Source organism: Notolepis coatsorum (genome assembly GCF_963971535.1).
Source record: "Notolepis coatsorum genome assembly, chromosome: 1".
In the NCBI taxonomy this organism is placed as follows: Eukaryota; Metazoa; Chordata; class Actinopteri; order Aulopiformes; family Paralepididae; genus Notolepis; species Notolepis coatsorum.
In genome coordinates, this window is record NC_140165.1 from 16883021 (window position 1) to 16904308 (window position 21288).

Sequence of the window (21288 nt, forward strand, 5' to 3'; positions counted from 1 at the left end):
ATTTATTTGAGGTCAACTCTTCATTTGATTTTGATATTATTTTCTACTATCAGCTTCAGCTATATCTTTTAGTTCTTATCTGTCAAATTGTATTGTACTGTCTTTTATCATTTTGACCGCCAATTGTATTGTTGTATGTGGATGTTTGTTTGTAAATCAAGAAACTGAAAAAAAAAAATTAAGTAAAAAAAGCACCATTATTATTAGAAGCCCATAAAATATATACCTAGCATATCTATAAGGTTATATAGAACCACAGAATCATACTTAGATGGTCAGAATTATGCTGTGTAACAAAGGTAGCAGACTGGGGTAGGTGGAAGGTGCAATATGGTTGTACAATTAATCAAACACACAGTCAATAGCTGAAGCTCCCTGCTGGACAATGGCCAAAATCTGTGTTCCGACTTAGGTGAGCGTGCCTTCAGGACAGGGCAACAGTGGCTCAGGAGGTAGAGTGCTTGCTTGTCTGGTAATTGGAAGGTTCCCGGTGTCGAAGTGTCCACGAGGCAAGACGCTTAACCCCTAACTGCTCCTGATGAGCAGGTCGGCACCTCGCATGGTCGCCGCCTCTGCCGTCGATGTGTGAGTGAATGGGTGAATGTGAGTCATAAGTTGTAAAGGGCTTTGGATAAAAGAGTTATATAAATGCCGTGCATTTACCGTCAATATCATACATACATAATATCCCCCAACCCTTAAATGTAAATTGTACATTTGTAAATGTAAATTTGTAAAAAAATATATATGTAAATTATAAATCTCCCCCAACCCTTAAATGTAAATTGTAAATTTGTAAATGTAAATTTGTAAAAAAAATATATATATATGTAAATTGTATATTGTATAGTAGTGTATATAGGAACCAGTTTCTCAGGAACTTAGCATGTCTTTTTTTTTTCTTTTTTTTTTATCATGCATATCTTGTGTCTTACCTATTACATTTTTTCTATGCCTATTTTTATTATTGTATTTTGCACAATCAATGCGGGCATGACCACCCGCATTTCACTGTATGCCCTGGTATGTATGTGACAAATAAACCTCTTGATTCTTCTTTCTCCTGCAGGCTGTCCCGCTTCGTGCTCTTCTCGTGGGGCTGGGGCTCGAGCGTGGGCCCCTCGGACTCCACGGTGGGCAGCCACACCACCTTCAGACAGGCCTGGAGGGCAGAGAGCATGACCTCCCCCAGGCTCTCCAACCAGCGCCGCCGCCGGAGGAAGTGAGTCTTTTCATTTCATTTCAAACTTTGATTTCAACTCGAAAGGCAACTGAGGTTTCCCTCATATACAGTTACGTCGAGTGTACATACAGAAATTAGCACACACACAAAAAAAGCATATAAAATCATAACAATAAGACAAGAAGGACCCAGGCCTATAGGACTGTGCCCCGAGAGAGTTAATTGCGCCCTGAGAGGGAGGTTTGCCCTGAGTGGGAGGTTCGAATGGTCAAAGTCAAACAGGAGGGAAGACTGTCAGGTTTTAAACTGTGGATACCAAACAGAGAAGGCAAAGACGACTTTAAACTGTTAAACAGTAATGCAGAACTATTTTATTGCACTGTAAAAAACTGTGATTTTCTATGTCTGCACTTTATGTGCTCATTTCATGTCTATTCTATTCATTGCACTGCACTATTGCACTATTTTACTCTGTCTATTCTATCTTACTCTTTTTATTATTGTCTATTTAAAACTGAATCAAACCATAAACAAGGTGGCCTGTTGGGATGTTAGATCCTAATGTGAAAAACTGTGATTTTATATGTCTGCACTTTATGTGCTCATTTTATGCCTGTCTTTTTTCTGTTGTGAAGCAGCAGATGCAAAAAAAGTGCTATACAAATAACGTAACAAATAAATTAAAACACGTACAACTTGATTGTCAAAGGTTGGATATCAAGGTTTTAAACTCTGCAACAGAGGGGAGAATCTCAAGCTTTAAGGACAGTTGGAGTTCATTCAATGAGCTGAGGGGCATCATAGCGAAATGCAGATTTACCCTGTTCCGAGCAAACTCATAAATTTTTCATTCATTTTATTTTGTTTCGTACATTGGGGTACAGTTCATCTTTGCACAATATCACCAACATCTTTATTTTATTTTTTTTACATGATACACCCATGGCCGAAAAGGAGCAGGATGAAGAAGAAGTTTCCTGCCTCCTTCCAAACTTAATATTTATTTTAACATAATGGTCAGCTCAAGTGCACCTTACAGCTTCATACCATATAATAATCATAATCATAATCATAATAATATAATAATAATCATTACCATAATTATGATAATAATGATAATATGACCATGAATAATAATAACAGTAATAATAACAACAATAATATTGCTAGATACCAATAATAAAAAATAATAAAAAAAAAACCTGCGTCACGAGCCTCGGATGCATGGAAAAGAGAAAAAAACAAAAAATAAATAAAATCAGATACAGAGAAATTTATACCTGCTGTTCATGTTCTCATTGTTCTGTCTTTAAAAGTATTTTTTAGTTGTAAATTTTTTTTACAAGAGTTTGACTCCCACCACTGATACACTGTATCTGTTTCAGGGTTGTCCGTGCAGCACACTGATGTCTAAAATGACCTTCCCTTCTATGCTCTCCATTCTGTGATATGAGGACAAACCTGTTTTGTAGATTGGCTGGTTTTGATTTGATTTGATTTGATGTTTTTTATTTTCGAGTCTTACATTTCTCCCATCCCACTGTTAGTCGTTATGCCAATTCCCAACCCCCTTCCTGGTTGTTGCGCACCCCCCCCCTACTGTTGGTCCGAGAGGCCGGAGACTGTCACATGCTTTCCTCCGACGCATGTGCAGCCAGCCGGCAGCCAGCCTGGCCGCGCAGATTCTCACTGGGAGAGTGTAACGTGTGGGAGGCCGCACTACCTCTCACCAGATCCTACCTTCGCTGAGCAGGCGCCCCGACCGAACTGTAGGGGTCGCTGTCCACAACGCCCAGGACCCACCCACGGCTCCCCTCCCCCTAACTCAGCCAAACGAGTTAGTATAGCGATCAGCCCGAGCCAAGGCAATGCTGACTCTCCGGGAGTCGAGTTTTCACATTTAATGATAGTTTATTTTCCTTAAACCATTTCTTGAATTTGTCCATTTCATGCATGATAATGCTTGCTAAAGCTTTTAAATCATATCCTGAGCTGTAAAAATGGTTGTCGTCCGCAAATAATACAAATTTCAATAGTTTTGACACTTCACATATGTCATTGATATATAAAATAAACAGTTTAGGTCCTAAAACTGAACCTTGTGGAATTCCACATTCAATGTGCATATGTTCAGATACGTTTCCAGCGAAGTTCACAAACTGTTGCCTGTTATCTAAGTAACTTTTTAGCCTAGCACTATTCCTCTCACCCCATGAGTGAAGCTTTGACAATAGTATGGAATGGTCTATCGTATCAAAAGCTTTCTTGAGATCAATAAACACCCCTATAGTGAACTTTTTGTTATCCATAGCTGTTGCTATGTCCTCCACTATGTCTGTCACATACAATGATGTATTTTGGCCTCTGATGATGTGCATGGTGAAGCTTAGAAACATTGGGAAGTGATTGTTATGTTCAATTGTTGTTTTTGGTATCTTATAATCCCGTAAGCCAGGGATGGGTCGTTGGACATGACACGAAAAAATTATTTCATTCATTCATTCATACAGTATCATGTGTATCTGACAAATAAACGTTGACCTTTTTTCTTTGCATTATCTCCAGACAAGAATGTCCTGTAGTTTCTCCTAGCGTGACCCTATTCATGATATGAGCTGATGCGTTGATGTATCTCCCCCTCTCCTTAGTAACGACCGGTACCCTCTGGTCGAGCTGAACGCGAACAACTGCAACAACACTGAGTAAGTGGAGTCACTCCTATACGTGTCATACTGTGATTTACACCTTGAAATCACACTCCTACACAGAGCGGTCTCTACAACTGTACGTCACAGCCACCACAGACACCTCTTGATTGATTGATTGAAAAGTTTATTAACAGATTGCAGAATGGGTACAGTACAGTACAGCTCAATACATACAATTGTTAAGAGGATGCAGACCTGAGAAAGACTTTCGTCTTGTTTCCATCAGGGTCCCCCATTTTCAATTCATCATATGACACACACGACATACAAATAGACAGTACTGCTACATCTATACATTTATGACATACCAGATTTTCAAATACAGTACTGTTTGTGATACTAAAAAAAATCCAGAAAAAGAGTGTATATACATTTGACATAGAAAGCAAAAGGGAAAAAATGTGTACCAAATCGGTGTGTATAGAGTATCACTAATAACGAGAAATTAAGCTTTTCTGTTAATTTTTATTTAACCTTTATTTCACCAGGTAATAAGCTTGAGCTCAAAGAGCTCTTTTTGAGCAACACCCGACATAAAACCATACAGGACAGTAAGTGTTACAGGGGATTATTTGAGAGGGAAGGTCAGGTTAGGCTAAGCATCAAATATAACATTAATGCAGCGTGTCCAATAACCAGTAAGAGATGTTTTAAGTCCATTCCAGGTAAACGGAGCAGAGTACACAAAAGCCCTCTTCCCAAACTCAGTGCAAACTCGTGGGACTGAGGTGGAAAGAAAGTCCTGAGAACGCAAGCTGTAGGAAGAGTTTGACGAATGAGTTATGCAGTGATGTTGTCAGAAATGTAAACGGACTATAGTGCGTTGTCTTTTCGGCGTAAGGAAACCATACCTTTATGACTGCGTTTGTCATCATTTGCATGGACAAGCCTGCACAGACGCCGTGAATACAGATTATTTAACTTTTTTGGTTAAAGAGACAATAAAATATGGGGGGGAACAACAATATAGCATTATTTATTCAGTATGTTAAGGGAAAATTATAAGAGTAATGGTACTGTAGCACTGGTTAGTTTACTTCCCGTTTGGACAGATGTCTATGTCTGACCCCCCCCCCCCCCCCCCCTCACCCCAATACACACTCCTTTATGCAACAGCATCAAAGCAGAACAGGAACACTGGTTGGAAAAAGTATATGTTACTCCTCTACGTTCCAACAGCCATCACTGATATAGAGTGGGGTCTCTCAGCCATCACTGATATAGAGTGGGGTCTCTCAGCCATCACTGATATAGAGTGGGGTCTCTCAGCCATCACTGATATAGAGTGGGGTCTCTCAGCCATCACTGATATAGACTGGGGTCTCTCAGCCATCACTGATATAGACTGGGGTCTCTCAGCCATCACTGATATAGAGTGGGGTCTCTCAGCCATCACTGATATAGACTGGGGTCTCTCAGCCATCACTGATATAGACTGGGGTCTCTCAGCCATCACTGATATAGAGTGGGGTCTCTCAGCCATCACTGATATAGAGTGGGGTCTCTCAGCCATCACTGATATAGAGTGGGGTCTCTCAGTCCCTCCGCTCTGCAGTAACATGGAAAATACATGTTCTGGTATCCCTTCCCACTTTATCCAATCAGGAGAGAGAACCCCAAATATTTTTCAATTATTTCAAGGAATCTTGCCAGTGCTTACTGCACTGGCAGATTATTGTACTACTTGTTTCAAGCACATATATTATTATTACAAATATTATTTGCTTAAAACTTTTTTTTTTGGTCAGACAATCTTTGCAGTGATGAGGGGTTCTCTCTCCTGATTGGATAAAGTGAGGATGGGATACCATAACATGCATTTTGTGTTTACTGCAGAGTGGAGGGACTGGGAGACCCTAGCCCAGGGGTCGACAACCTGCGGCTCCGGAGCCGCATGCGGCTCTTTAGCCAATCAGCTGCGGCTCCCTGGTCAAAAAAATAAAGAATATATGTATATATATATTTTTACTTTTTTTTCTTCTCTTATTTTGGAGATCGATGTCATACTGTGACACTGAAATTTCATCAACAAAAATATTTAGTCAACTAAAATATTTCATCAACTAAAATATACAGTACGTCTGCAAGTGGCTAAACTTGAGTTTCCGACCCCCCAGTAGGCTAACCATGGATAAATCCAAAAAAAGGAAAGTCTGAGGAAAATAGAGGGTTTAATTCAGCGTGGACAGATTGATTTGCTTTCACAACTAACAATGCAGGCTTACCTGTATGCCTGATATGTGGTGAGAAATTTGTGAACAACAAAAAATTTACTTTTTATTTGATAGATTTCCACAAATAAGGGAATGGCTCAAATAGAGCTGCATAGTTCAGGGTTTTATTTCAAAGTAGGTCTACAGATGTCAGTGTTTTGTCTCCTCTTTTGTGTTTTATTTCAAAATAGGTCTACACAGCGAGTCTTTTTTCTCCTCTTCATAAGAGTTTGAGGTTTTCCTTTGTTATGACAGGTAAAAACGGCAATAAAGTCAAAACATTTCTTTTTGTTGCTTTATAATTCCATGAATGCAACAAACCGTGTGCTATAAGTATAAAGTATAATAAATCGCAAATTACTTTGGGTATGCAATTGTCAGGCGTTTTATGCTAAATGTGGGGTATGCTTGGGAACAGGTATGCAGTGGTGGTCAAACGCGGTTAAACGCCGTTTAGGCTACGTCACTGAGGGAGATTGTTTTGATTCAGTTTTCTTTAATGAAATCTGTTCTCTCAAATCCCAGCTAGAGAACCTCATCTCGCCGTATACCCCGGCCGGCACTTATCACCTAGACTTTGCATAACAAGCCCTGTAGGTGGGGGGTTGCTTGATCTTCCGACTGGAAGGATGAGACAAGTTGTGCTTCAGTCTGAAGGAAACTGTCCTTCAGTAAACTAACTCTAAGTTACATTGTTAATTTAGTTTTCTAGTTTACGTTAATTCAATTAAAGAAATTGTAACTACAATAACATTTAAAACATTGTTATGCATAATAATAATCATCTGTTCTGTGCGCAACCGAGGGAACATGTATGCGCGTGCGCGGGAGCGCGCGTGCACATGGCGTTTGGCCTACTGTCATATTACGACTGCACCACTGCTTGGGAATAACTATATATAAAATTATACACTGTGTCATCTTCATTTTAAGGGTAAATTGGTTTTGCGGCTGCAGAGGAATTTTATTTTGTGGGAGGGGGGGGGGGGGGGGGTGGCTCTTTTGATAGTGAAGGTTGCTGACCCCTGCCCTAGCCCCTTACGTGACTGCGATGTGCAAGCCAGGGGCTTTATAAAGGGGCTAGGGAGACCCATGTTATACTGACCAAAACACTCTATATCAGTATTTATTAACAAAAGAAATACTACTTACAGCATCTTTATTAAGCCAATGCCCAAGAATGGCTTCTGGTATTAATAATAAGGTCGACTGCACTGCTGAACCAAAACATGCTATATTATGCTGACCCCTTGTGGCCCATTGAGTCTACTACACACAAATCTCGACTTTTTAATTTGATGAAGCTTAGATCCTTTGACATCAGCAAGTCACTTCTTCCTGTGTTCTACCAAGGTATCCTGGCTAGTGTCCCTTTTTATGCTGTGCTCTGCTGGGGTGGGAGGCAGCATCACGGTCATTGACAAAAAATTTATAAATACAATTATTAAAAAGGCTGGCTCAGTGATTGGCCTTCCCCCTGATTCCTTGGAGAAGCGAACTAGGACTAAATTGAACGCCATTTTATCTTTTGAAGGCCATCCTCTGTACAATATATTTGATGCTCTGCGAAGCTCATTTAGTTTTTGATGCCTCGATGCTCTACTGAGTGACTGAAAAAGTCCTTTGTTCCTGCTGCAGTTAAATTCTTTAATGAACACCGCTAGCTCTGTGTTGAGAGGCTCTCTTCTTCTCTTCTTTCTACTGTGTTATGTAACGTGTACTGTATGTTATTGTTTCTTGTTTTTGTATTTGTATTCACTCTGGTGGCAAACCATGTTTCCCCTCGGGGATTAAGAATAAACCACACCATAAGATCACAGTGAAGCATTTCCAACGAACCACCATGTTCATTGATTTGTTCACAATATTTGTTCACAGCAAAAAAGATGACAAAAAGGAAGAACCAAAGAAAGACGAGAAGAAGGACGAGAAAAAGCCAGAACCAAAGAAAGATGAGAAAAAGAAGGAGGAGCCTCCGTAAGTATGGCGTCATAATCACGAAAGTAATCCAGAGACAGATTATTTTGTCTGGAATATGTTTTAAAAGGTTCCAGACGCTTGTGAGCAAGTACACTGACACGTTTCCATTCGTGCACAACATACAAGCGTGGCTGGTAGCTCTGTGTCCTGAGAGGCCTAGATATTATTCCAAGTTTGACAGGGGAGGGGTCGCTATTGTTGGCCACACATTGGTTGTCGCGAGAGGACTGGATAAATTCACACTATAATACATTACTATATATTACTACTATATATATTATTACTATATAAAACACTACATATGTATATACAGTATACTGTATGTAGGCCCTATCCCCACTCAACTCCAACAACATCGGACCAGAACTAAACAAAAATACCAAGAGGGGCCATTTTGCCTAGAGGTCACCGTTTGACGGCATTGCAGATTCTACCTTTAAGACATACATATGGTTGAAACATGTTGTCTGATCGGTTCCCCAAATATGAAAAACAAACCCATTTTTGTGTTTTGTTTTTAGCTGAAAACACACTGTGTTGAAAACGGTTTCTATTCTATAAACAGAAATAGATTCGAGAACGGTTTCAAATATTAAAACGCTGAAATAACCAACAATGAAATAGTCCGAACATTACTAGACACACTTTGCAAGATAGAATAAATCCACAGCTATGTGTTCAACTACCAGAGGTGGGACCAAGTCCCAAATCTTTACACTCAAGTCAAGCCATTGGAAATGAGGGTCTCCCTCATTGATTCCCGAGTTTAAATAAAGTATAAAGGAAGTCCAAAGTCAAGACAGGCAAATGTCAAGCAAGCCGTAAGTCTGAAACTGAACTTCTGAGGGCGGCACGGTGGCAGAGTGGTTAGCACTGCTGCCTCACAGCAAGAAGGTCCTGGGTTCGAACCCCAGCAGGGGGCCTTTCTGTGTGGAGTTTGCATGTTCTCCCTGTGTTTGCATGGGTTTCCTCTGGGTACTCTGGTTTCCTCCAGGTACTCTGGTTTCCTCCAGGTGCTCTGGTTTCCTCCAGGTACTCTGGTTTCCTCCCACACCATGAAGACATACAGGCAGGACTACAGATGGAAACTAGCTCATTAGCAAATTCTGGCACATTTACATTGATGTGGAAACTGAATAAGTTGATTAATGTGCACTGTCCCTGGGTACAAAATTAATAAACTTAACTTAAACAAGTCCTAATATAAAATGTTTAAGCCAACAGAGTGATAGGCTATGTTTTTTTTGTGTGGCTAATTTCGTTTTTGCTCATAATTTCACAATCAATGAATCATTGATTCCAGAGTTTAAAGGTCCCCTGTCTTATAAATGGCCTTTTCCAGTGTTTAGCATTGTTTTCTAGCAACGGTGGTTTGTATCAATGGGGTCTGTGTCTCTAATTCTCGTTTTGGCGGATTGCTCCAATTCAGTTGAGACAATATCCTCCCCCAGTGAACTAAGCCATTCTGATTTGACTTGCTATCCTACGTAGCAAGGAGCTGATCTGCATAACTAACGCCCCCTCTATGGTTGTAGCCACACTCAACCATTCGCTCAACAACAGAGCGAGTGGAAATACTGACACTTCCTCAAACGGGTTGACGTGGTGCGGGTGCCGACAGAGAGAGCAGAGAACAAGCGAGCGAGAGAGAGGGAGAGAGAGATAGAGAGGGAGAGAGAGGGACACGGAGCACCCAACACACACACACACTCCCGACCGCGCGTGCGGGGAAACACACACACGCATTCTGGAGCACTCGCATATCACTGTCAACCTGCTGCAAAATATCATTGTGCGCGCCCGTATTCCGATCCGTGCAATAATATTCACAGGGGTATATATTGTCATTTGAAACAAGTTACCAATGCATTGTCCCGTGGGATTATGCCCCCCCGCGGTGAAATTAATTAGTATGCAAAGCGCTTATGGGCGGAGCCCAGCCCCAAAACAGCTTGAAATCTTGAAGTGGAAAAATGCTGCTTTAGAGTACTTGATTAGAAATACAAAACAATGAATAAAAAAATTAAAAATTACAGATGTGTTCCATAGACTCACAGGAATTGTGTAACATTGCCCAAATAGTGAAAGGAATAGCAAAACATGGGACCTTTAAATAAAGTATAAATGAAGTCCAAAGTCAAGACAGGCAAATCACAAGCAAGCCATGAGAACTGATGAAAATGTTTAAGCCAACAGAGTAATAGGCTACGTTCAAATTGAGTTTTTTGCTCATAATGTGACTGAGATCTGATTTTTTCACAACAGTGTGAACAGCACAAATCACATGGGCCCTCATTCATCAACGTGTGCGTAGAACATGTTCTATTTCCACACGTAAGCACAGAATGTAGAATCAGTGTACGCACAGGAAAATCGGGATTCACCACACGTGCGTACGCAGGTTCTACGCACACCTGTCATGATGAATATGACTTTGATCCTACGTTTGAGCTCGTGCACTGTTTTAAGTATTTGCATACCAGAACCGCCCCGATTAACCATATACGGTAATGGTATACCCCCATGAAATGTGGAAAAATGAACTAAGCCGAGGGAAGCGTGTTATGAGAACGGTGATGTCGGATATGATATCTATTAACCATTGCTGCCTGGGAAGCGCAAACACTAATAAAGAACGCGCTGGAATATGACTGCCTTTTCCCGTGTTGTTTGATTAATACCCAGGGATTAAAGTTCTCCTAAATTTTATTCCAAATCGCGATGGATCTTCCGTCAATTTTCTACCTGCTGCATATGATTTCTAGAGGCATACTACAATCTATTTTGATGTCAGTATTGGGTAGCCTATATAAACAATAATACGAGAGCATATACAAGAACAATGAATCTCACTGCATGTATGATGTAGCCTGCCTTTCAATACATGAACTTGAATTCCATCATGTTTGTGTGCGGGACTCACAAGGCTGTTGTCACAATGGGTGGTACCGGTACAGTAATAATAACAGTCCACACAATATCACGATGGACCATGCCATAGCCTATGTTCTATTAGGACATGATCTGTGACGACAAATGTTCTAGAATGTTTGATTAAGATATCATACTCTGACAGCATGCCTATGATCAACAAAAACGCGAACTTGAATCCCATCATATACATAGTCTGTCCACTATCTGGTGTCATTACAATGCGTTTTCTATTCTTTCTTATGCAGTAAAAAGGGGGAAGAACACTATATCGTGGGTGTTCATATGACTCTGCTTACAGCTTCGAAACTCCACTTGTTTCGTTTAACGTAAAGCCTTTTAAATATAATCAAAACGTTCCTGTGTTTCTGCGGTCTGTGCGCAAAATAATAACGAGTTGAGATACGCGGAGCGCAGTCAGTAGCCTACACCCCGTATATTCCGATAACGCTATATAAACCATGCTGCATTCATTCTGAGAGAAAGATCTATTATTCCAAATGCTATTTATAGGGTTTTGACCATAATTACACTACTGTTGCTATTTTACAATGAACTATAATGAATTACGGTTCATACAGAAGTTCTGTATGAACCGTAATTCATTATAGTTCATTGTAAAATAGCAACAGTAGTGTAATTATGGTCAGAACCCTATAAATAGCATTTGGAATAATAGATATTTCTCTCAGAATGAATGCAGCATGGTTTATATAGCGTTATCGGAATATACGGGGTGTAGGCTACTGACTGACTGCGCTCCGCCAGTGTTGAAACTAATGCACAGAAGCTCATTTCCTTGTTGTAATAATATATTCTACCACTGGGCGTCAGCTAAGTGTGCTCAGAGCTGTGCGTAGACATAAGCACAAAGTCAAGTTCAAGTTGAAATTGATGAATCCCACTCTTTGCTTAGAAATGATCGTACGCACAGGGTAAGCACAAATCTGTGCGTAAGACACGTTGATGAATGAGGGCCATGGACTCTGATCTTTTCAATTCTTGATTTGGGCCACTTTCATAATGTGGTGCTAAATCAGATACAGGTCTGATTTGTTTTAATTAGCTGGTCTCCACTGCACATAAACTTATAAACTGTGACCTCATTGTCCTCCATCGATCTTCATTATTGTTCATTTGAGCATGCGGGTCAGTTCAGAAGCGTGACCAGTTCACCCTGGAATCTGATATTGGCCACATTAAAAAAAAAAGTGAACAGTCAAAAAAAAAAAATCTGATCTGAGAAATGAATCAGAATTGAGCAGTGAGGCTAGCAGTGTGAACGTAGCCAAAGTTAGTAGTATATTCAATTTAGATGATTCTGCACCAACCCACAACTTCTTGACTTGATTGGCGGCTGACGGATTGGTCCAAAGTGGAATTGTAATCAGTGAAATTAACCCTTTCACTGCCACACTACCAAATGGTTTACCCCTTCACTGCGATAATACAGAAGGTTAACCCTTTCACTGCCACACGGCAAAGGGTTAACCCTTTACACAACCACACCACAGAAGGTTAACCGTCTGTAGTGTGGTAGTGAAAGGGTTAAGTTGATTTGCTTTACACCTTTTATGGCCTTTTATAGTAAAGTCTTTCAAGTCATAAGGTTAATAATAATATAATAATTTAGGACCTGCTCAGAGGTCATCAATCGGCACGCATGCGATTCGTCTCTGCGATTAACCCATCCCGTCGGCCTGTACGTTAATGCCAAGCAAGCAGTGCAAAAATGCTTCCGCATTCGTCACCGCACGCTAGTGCGGTAAAGCGCCCTTCTTTTCAGACAAATGCTACCGTGCTCGCTCAGGTGCGTGCGTGCGCCGGCGTGCTCGCGCGAGGTGCCCGCGCATGCGCATGAGATCCCGCCTTGGTTGGAATTACGTAACCGTCCAAATACGGCATGACTCTCATTCGGCGCTATAGCTCACCTCGCAGAGCAGCGGTCCTGCGATCCTGCGGTCCGTTGTTGGTGAGTTCGAATCCCATCAAATCTTTTTTTTTTAACGTGATTTTTTTTTTAACGTGTATTCTTTCGCCGGTTAAGGTTAGGCATGGTTAAGGTTAAGGTTAAGGTTAGGCATTGTTTCGGAGTTGGTTAAGGTTAGAACGGTTAAGTTTAGGCGCTGTTAAGGAGCTGGTTAAGGTTAGAGTTTGTGTTAGAGAATGGCAATATTCTTTCTATGGTTAAGGTTAAGGTTAGGCATTGTTTCGGAGTTGGTTAAGGTTAGAACGGTTAAGTTTAGGCGCTGTTAAGGAGCTGGTTAAGGTTAGAGTTTGTCAAAGAGAATGGCAATAGACAGCCTATTTCCGCGCGACCTGGGCGCTGGGCGGCGGAAAATGAAAGGCGCATTACTGCACGCCACTATGGTAAATTTTTGCACTGCTTGCTTGGCATAAAGCTACACGCATCCCGTCGTCCTTCCCCCCAAGGGCAGCCGGGAGCAGACAGGCGTCAACGTGAGCCGCGCCAGGGGACAAATCCAAGTGCTCCTGTCCGTCTTCGTCAAGGACGCCACAGCGTTAGCGATCTTGTTGTTGTGCATGTTTTTCCATGGGGTTTATCTTATCGGGGGGGAAACCCTTGCGAGCACGGGGAGAACATGCAAACTCCACACAGAAAGGCCTGGGAGATACCCCACCTGGGTAACTGGCATCATGGAAACATGGTCCCCAAGCGGGAATCGAACCCTGGACCTTCTTGCTGTGAGGCGACAGTGTTTGACCACTACACCACCGTGCCGCAAGGTTCAAATCCTAGTGAAGTCACAAGTCATTGGTGTTAAAAGTCGAGTTCCAAGTCTTTTATGATGTCGTTGAGTCAAGTTTGAAGTCATCAAATTTGTGACATGAGTCCAAGTCATGTGACTTGGGTCCACACCCATAGATATATATAGAACACTAGATAGCTTGCCCGCACTGCCGGCCAATGGAGAGCGACGTCACTGAACCGCCGCCATCTTGCCAGGGGCAGCCTTGAGTGAGAGTGAGTGAGCTGCACAGACAAAAATACTCATAACTCGCTGAAATATTGACGGATTTACAAACGGTTTGGTTTATTACAAGCATTGTTAACGTGGCTATGATTCAAGCGGTTTGTAAAAAAAAACATCTTTAATTTTTTTTTATATAAGTATGCAGTATCATAACTACATCTTTGATGTTTATAGCAAACCAACCCGTTTGTAAATCCGTCAATATTTCAGCGAGTTATGAGTATTTTTGTCTGTGCAGCTCACTCACTCTCACTCAAGGCTGCCCCTGGCAAGATGGCGGCGGTTCAGTGACGCTGGTGACTCCGCCTTAAGCTATCTAGTGTTCTATAGATATCTATGTCCACACCTGTCAGCTACTATATTCAACTACTTTCAATGGATATTTTGCACAGCAGTGTTGTAGTCAAGTCACTAAATCTCGAGTCGCCAGTGTTCGAGTCCGAGTCACCAAAGAAGAGCCAGAGTTGAGTCCGAGTCGAGTCCCCATTACCCTAGTCTGAGTCAGAGTCATCAAGGTTGAGTCCACTCCACTAAAAAAAGGTCTACATTAAACATACGGTAAATGACACAGCGGTCACCATTTCAAAGGGAGTTTATTTACCTTGTGACACAATAGCCAAACAAATGCAGTAGCCATCAATATCTTATGCCAAATGATTAGGGCCTATTAAAAGAAAATCTATTAATTATCAATTAACAAGTTCGAGTCCTCGTCTACACCTACCGAGTCCGAATGCAGTCAATGCTCGAGTCCAAGTCGAGTCACGAGTCCTGAAAATCAGTCCAGGACTCGAGTACCACAGCACTGCTGCACATGTCTACTATCAACAGCTATTTTTGCCATGGTCGGTTAAATATCCCAACTGATGTTCAACACTAAAGTTACTTCCAGTGGTTGCGGAAGTCGTTCTAAAAGACATTTATGCATCTTGGGTATTTTGTCTTTCAGAAAAGAAGTGTGGATCATGGACCCTTCCTCAGAAACGTACTACAGGTGGCTGTGTGTCATCTCCGTCCCTGTGTTCTACAACCTGATGGTTCTCATTGTGAGGTCTGTTCCTGTGATTTGTGCTTCCTCTATAGATGCAAGGCAACTATAAAAGGGAGTGTCATCACGTCACCATGTAGCCTGTCATCACGTCACCGTGTAGCCTGTCATCATGTCACAGTGTAGCCTGTCATCACGTCACCGTGTAGCCTGTCATCACGTCACCGTGTAGCCTGTCATCATGTCACCGTGTAGCCTGTCATCATGTCACCGTGTAGCATGTCATCACGTCACAGTGTAGCCTGTCATCACGTCACCGTGTAGCCTGTCATCACGTCACCGTGTAGCCTGTCATCACGTCACCGTGTAGCCTGTCATCACGTCACCGTGTAGCCTGTCATCACGTCACCGTGTAGCCTGTCATCATGTCACCGTGTAGCCTGTCATCATGTCACCGTGTAGCATGTCATCACGTCACAGTGTAGCCTGTCATCATGTCACCGTGTAGCCTGTCATCACGTCACCGTGTAGCCTGTCATCACGTCACCGTGTAGCCTGTCATCACGTCACAGTGTAGCCTGTCATCACGTCACAGTGTAGCCTGTCATCACGTCACCGTGTAGCCTGTCATCACGTCACAGTGTAGCCTGTCATCACGTCACCGTGTAGCCTGTCATCATGTCACTGTGTAGCCTGTCATCATGTCACCGTGTAGCCTGTCATCACGTCACCGTGTAGCCTGTCATCATGTCACCGTGTAGCCTGTCATCACGTCACAGTGTAGCTTGTCATCATGTCACCGTGTAGCCTGTCATCACGTCACAGTGTAGCCTGTCATCACGTCACAGTGTAGCCTGTCATCACGTCACAGTGTAGCTTGTCATCATGTCACCGTGTAGCCTGTCATCACGTCACCGTGTAGCCTGTCATCACGTCACAGTGTAGCCTGTCATCACGTCACAGTGTAGCATGTCATCATGTCACCGTGTAGCCTGTCATCACGTCACAGTGTAGCCTGTCATCACGTCACAGTGTAGCCTGTCATCACGTCACAGTGTAGCCTGTCATCACGTCACAGTGTAGCCTGTCATCATGTCACAGTGTAGCCTGTCATCATGTAGCCTGTCATCACGTCACCGTGTAGCCTGTCATCATGTCACAGTGTAGCCTGTCATCATGTCACAGTGTAGCCTGTCATCATGTCACAGTGTAGCCTGTCATCATGTCACCGTGTAGCCTGTCATCACGTCACAGTGTAGCCTGTCATCACGTCACCGTGTAGCCTGTCATCACGTCACCGTGTAGCATGTCATCATGTCACCGTGTAGCCTGTCATCACGTCACAGTGTAGCCTGTCATCACGTCACCGTGTAGCCTGTCATCACGTCACCGTGTAGCATGTCATCATGTCACCGTGTAGCCTGTCATCATGTCACCGTGTAGCCTGTCATCATGTCACCGTGTAGCCTGTCATCATGTCACCGTGTAGCATGTCATCATGTCACCGTGTAGCATGTCATCACGTCACAGTGTAGCCTGTCATCACGTCACCGTGTAGCATGTCATCATGTCACCGTGTAGCCTGTCATCACGTCACCGTGTAGCCTGTCATCACGTCACCGTGTAGCATGTCATCATGTCACCGTGTAGCCTGTCATCACGTCACCGTGTAGCCTGTCATCATGTCACCGTGTAGCCTGTCATCATGTAGCGTGTCATCACGTCACAGTGTAGCGTGTCATCATGTAGCCTGTCATCACGTCACAGTGTAGCGTGTCATCACGTCACAGTGTAGCGTGTCATCGTGTAGCGTGTCATCACGTCACAGCGTAGCGCTATATTTTTTTATTTGAATACAGGCTTCAATAGAACTGGCACCAATCAGAGCATAGAATGCTGGTATTCTTCCTTTTTTTTCATAGTTTCCTTGTATAGACGATTTCACTGGAATTCTGTTGCTAGGGAACAGTTTGGATCCTTTCAACTATTACATTACAGCAAACATTGCAATAGGAAATAAACGTAGAATTTTATTGACCATATTCACACGTCAGCCATTTTGCTTGTATGGCACGCTGCTCAGGTTGGTTTCCTTTCCACCACTGAGCATGACGTAAAAACAAAATGGCCACCGTGTGAATAGCAGTCTATTAAAGGGATATAGTGCTGTGACAAACTGTCAAAAAGGGCTTTAGTTTTTGACATACCCCTACCGGAGGTAGAACAAAACACAAGCATGTTTTTCCTCATCTCTAAGGTCTCCCATATATGAAATGGATTCTTGTATACAAATATTTTACTGCAAAACTTGTTAAATTGATACATATTGTTATACTCCCCCAAAGGAAAAAAGAAACAAAATATAGCCTGGCAGTATGGGAGTTGAGACATATAAACTCATGTAGATTAATAATACAAGCTCCAAGAGCTTTCAAACTTGACATGCTAGCAGACAGACAGTTGCTTAACCTAATAAAAAAACCTGGATGTGAATATTTTTATGCATGTAGGAAATATATACCTATGTACATATGCTTAAAATAAGCGGAAATGTAAAAAATGAATATCTATGCAGAATGTTCTCAATTACTTTGTAGTAGCTCTGCCATGGATTGTCATAGAAACACAGATGAGTGCTTTTTCGGAAAGGTGTGGTTGTGCTGAATCCAGCAATACTACATGTGTAAATATAGCATGCATGGTCAGGGAGTTAGCTCAGTAAATGTATGAGGTGTCCTAAATTAAAGAAAATTAAACATTGACATAATGAAGTCTTCAGTCCAAAGCCCATTATCAGTGGTGAGAAGCATGTTGACAAATTCAATGTTACTGCAAAATAAAGTCACTTGAGGTAATGTTCTGGTCTATAATGTTAATATATTTATGATACATTTAATGATACTTCATATGGAAACAAAGATCCAATTGAATCAGGTTGAAATTGACGCGTCTCAATGCCATTAAGTGAACCGCTAGACTCGCCTGACTAAGAAAACTGCGCCCGGAGACATTTGAATGTAACACAGGGCAAGATATAAGGTTTCAAAGGGTGCTCGATACTACCACCTGGCAAGAGGCGGCCGGTATTGCACTTTGCCGATCTCAGGATGATTCCCCATGTTAACCCCAAGGTCCGTGTGCCTGTAATGAATAGAAATATCGAATAAAAGAAATAACGATGAAAACCCGACTATACTCGGGTCTGGCGCTGAGCGGTTGGCGAGATAACCCGACTATCCTCGGGTCTGGCGCCGATTGAGTTAACCTTCGGCAGTGTGGCAATGAAAGGGTTAACCCTTTGTCATGTGGCAGTGAAAGGGTTAACCTTATGTCACAGTGAAAGGGTTAACCCTGTTGTAGTGTGGTAGTGAAAGGGTTAAACAAGTTTTGTTTTAAAGGTAATTTTTATGATTCACCCTTGTGTGCCCCCTCCCCTCCAGGTCTTGCTTCAATGAGCTGCAGTATGAAAACACAACGTTTTGGATGGTCCTCGACTACTCGTCAGATCTAATGTATTACTTCGACACGTTTGTGAGAGCCAGGACAGGTCAGTTTAAAAAGGAATTAGTTGACTATGTAAAGAAATACATGATTGGCAGAAGACATCTTGTAAAAATGGTGATGCATATTACACTACGTTGCTGACACTTTGTATCGCAACCAACAGGTTTTCTGGAACAAGGACTGCTTGTGAAAGATGAAAAGGTTCTTAAAGAAACATACATGAAGACGCGGCAATTCAAGTACGACGTGATCGCCATGCTTCCCACCGATATTATATTCTTTCAAATCGGCATTAACAATCCAGAGTGGAGATTCAACCGTCTCTTTAAGATGGGTCGCCTCTTCGAGTACTTTGACCGGACAGAGACACGAAGCAACTTCCCCAACATCCTTCGAATTGGCAACCTTGTGCTTTACATCATCATCATTATCCACTGGAACGCGTGCATTTACTTTGCCATCTGCAAAGCGCTGGGCTTGGGGTCCGACACCTGGGTGTATCCAAGTATGAAGAATCCAGATCACGCACGCTTGTCCAGGCAGTACGTTTACTGTCTCTATTGGTCCACGCTCACCCTGACCACCATTGGAGAGACGCCGCCCCCTGTCAGAGACATCGAGTACCTGTTTGTGGTCGTCGACTTCCTCACCGGTGTCCTGATCTTCGCCACCATCGTGGGTAACGTCGGTGCCATGATCACAAACATGAACGCGGCACGTACCGACTTCCAGGCCAAGGTCGACTCCATCAAGCAGTACATGGAGTTCCGTAGTGTCACCAGAGACCTGGAGCTCAGAGTGGTCAAGTTCTTCGATTACCTGTGGATAGAGGGGAAGAGCTGCGACGAGAAGATGGTGCTAAGGAACCTTCCGGACAAGCTGAAGGCAGAGATCGCCATCAATGTGCACCTGGAGACGCTGAAGAAAGTGAGCATCTTTCAGGACTGTGAGGCAGGTCTGCTGGTCGAGTTGGTGTTAAAACTCCAGGCACAAGTCTTCAGCCCCGGAGACTACATCTGTAAGAAGGGGGACATCGGCAGGGAGATGTACATCATTAAATCGGGACAGCTGGCCGTGGTGGCGGATGATGGAGTCACACAGTGGTGTGTCCTCAGTGACGGCGCGTACTTCGGAGAAATCAGCATTCTCGGTATCAAGGGCAGTAAGGCGGGTAACAGAAGAACCGCCAACATCCGTAGCGTTGGCTACTCTGACCTCTTCGCCCTGTCCAAAGATGACCTGATGGAGGCACTCACGGAGTATCCGGAGGCCAAGTATCAACTGGAGGACAAAGGAAGGAACATCCTGATGAAAGACAACCTCATTGACGAGGCACTTCTCAACGCCCCTTCTGACCTCAAGGACTTGGAGGCCAAGGCCAAAGAGATTGAGGCTGTGGTGGAAATCATGAATGGCAAGTTTCGTAAGCTGACGGAGGGATACGAGACCTTCCAGAGGAAGCTGAAGCAGCGGCTCACCAATATCGAGAACCAGGTCCTTACATTCGACTAATGACAAGTAGTAATTCAGTAGTATTACTCAAGTAGCTGGACAGACTTGGACATTGACTGTTTGTCTCCACTCACTATATTCATATGTTGTACCATAGAGCGCTTCCCTCCTAAGTTAATTATACTCAGACTTAAACTAGGCATTGTTGAAACTAGTTACAACATAAGAGATATTGATTGTGAAATGTTGCATTGACGTAAATATGACATTAATATTTATGCAAACCAGGTGTGGGCAGAATCACATTTGAAAAGGATTTTCAACATTTGAGGCAGTTGAGAGGTAATTTACCTTCCTGTGCGCTTGGACAGAAAACATGAACAATCCTTGTATTTTTCCTCAACTATTTTAAACTTTCAACTACCATTTTGTCCTGGTCTGATGTAAACTGTAATTAATTGACAACTGGTAACATAATAGGTACTATTTACAACTTGTTTGTTGGCTTTCTTTTTTGAGAATGTGATATTGATTGTATGTCACTTAAACATTATTTATTGTAATTTTCCAGTCAAGGGAAAACATTGATATATTTATTTAAAAAGCAGTACTAATGTTAAGGATATAATTTGTGGAAGACTTTAAGCCATGGTAAGTAGATGACCATGGATCTTTTGGTTTAATAGTTATGTCTATTACTGCTTAAATATAATGTACAAAAACGGTTCTTACATTAATCGTCAAAATTATTTTCAAGTGTTTGTAGTAAAATATGGATACATGTTTTTATTATGATTGTGTCATTACATTGATATATCAAAACAATGTATCCAAATGTTGGGGCCCACATTCACAAAGCATGTATTAACACTTTCAGCGCAAGAGGTCGCTGTGTACCGTGTGGTAATTAGGCCACCGCTTTAATACGGATACATGGCGGTGTTTGCAGGGCTCAAACTATTAAATATCATAGCTATGGATATAATATTGCCCATTTGACATCGAGTATCCATCGTTCAATTTGTGAAAAAGAAATAATTTCTTCATCCATACATTCCCGTTTTATACCGTGGTGAATGAGTATAGTTTTAGAGTAATCCTGTCTAATCCCAGAAAACGACGCTATGCAGCATTTAGTGCATTTCACTCAAAACCGTGCCGTTTCTCGCCTGTATCAACAATCAATCTGAAATCAACGCTATATTATCGGTATTATGTTAGATGATGAATGGATGAAAGGGGGGGGTTGTTTTTCCATGCTTTGATCGCCACCAACGGGATACGTTACAACACACACATTACACACATAATGTCGGATCGCTGTGAATGGATT

At 42.3% G+C, this 21288-nt stretch overlaps 1 protein-coding gene across 1 annotated transcript; it reads left to right on the plus strand.

Annotated features, from left to right (window-relative positions):
- Positions 1–1152: 1152 nt before the first annotated feature.
- Positions 1153–20015, plus strand: LOC311224623 (cyclic nucleotide-gated channel cone photoreceptor subunit alpha-like; the record flags this gene model as incomplete). The annotated part of the gene is made up of 6 exons (XM_084309663.1): positions 1153–1222; positions 3832–3885; positions 7983–8081; positions 14961–15062; positions 18440–18546; positions 18667–20015. Exons 1-6 carry the CDS (start codon positions 1179–1181, stop codon positions 20013–20015), a joined length of 1755 nt encoding a protein of 584 aa, XP_084165789.1. The 5' UTR covers positions 1153–1178.
- Between the last annotated feature and the right edge of the window lie 1273 nt (positions 20016–21288).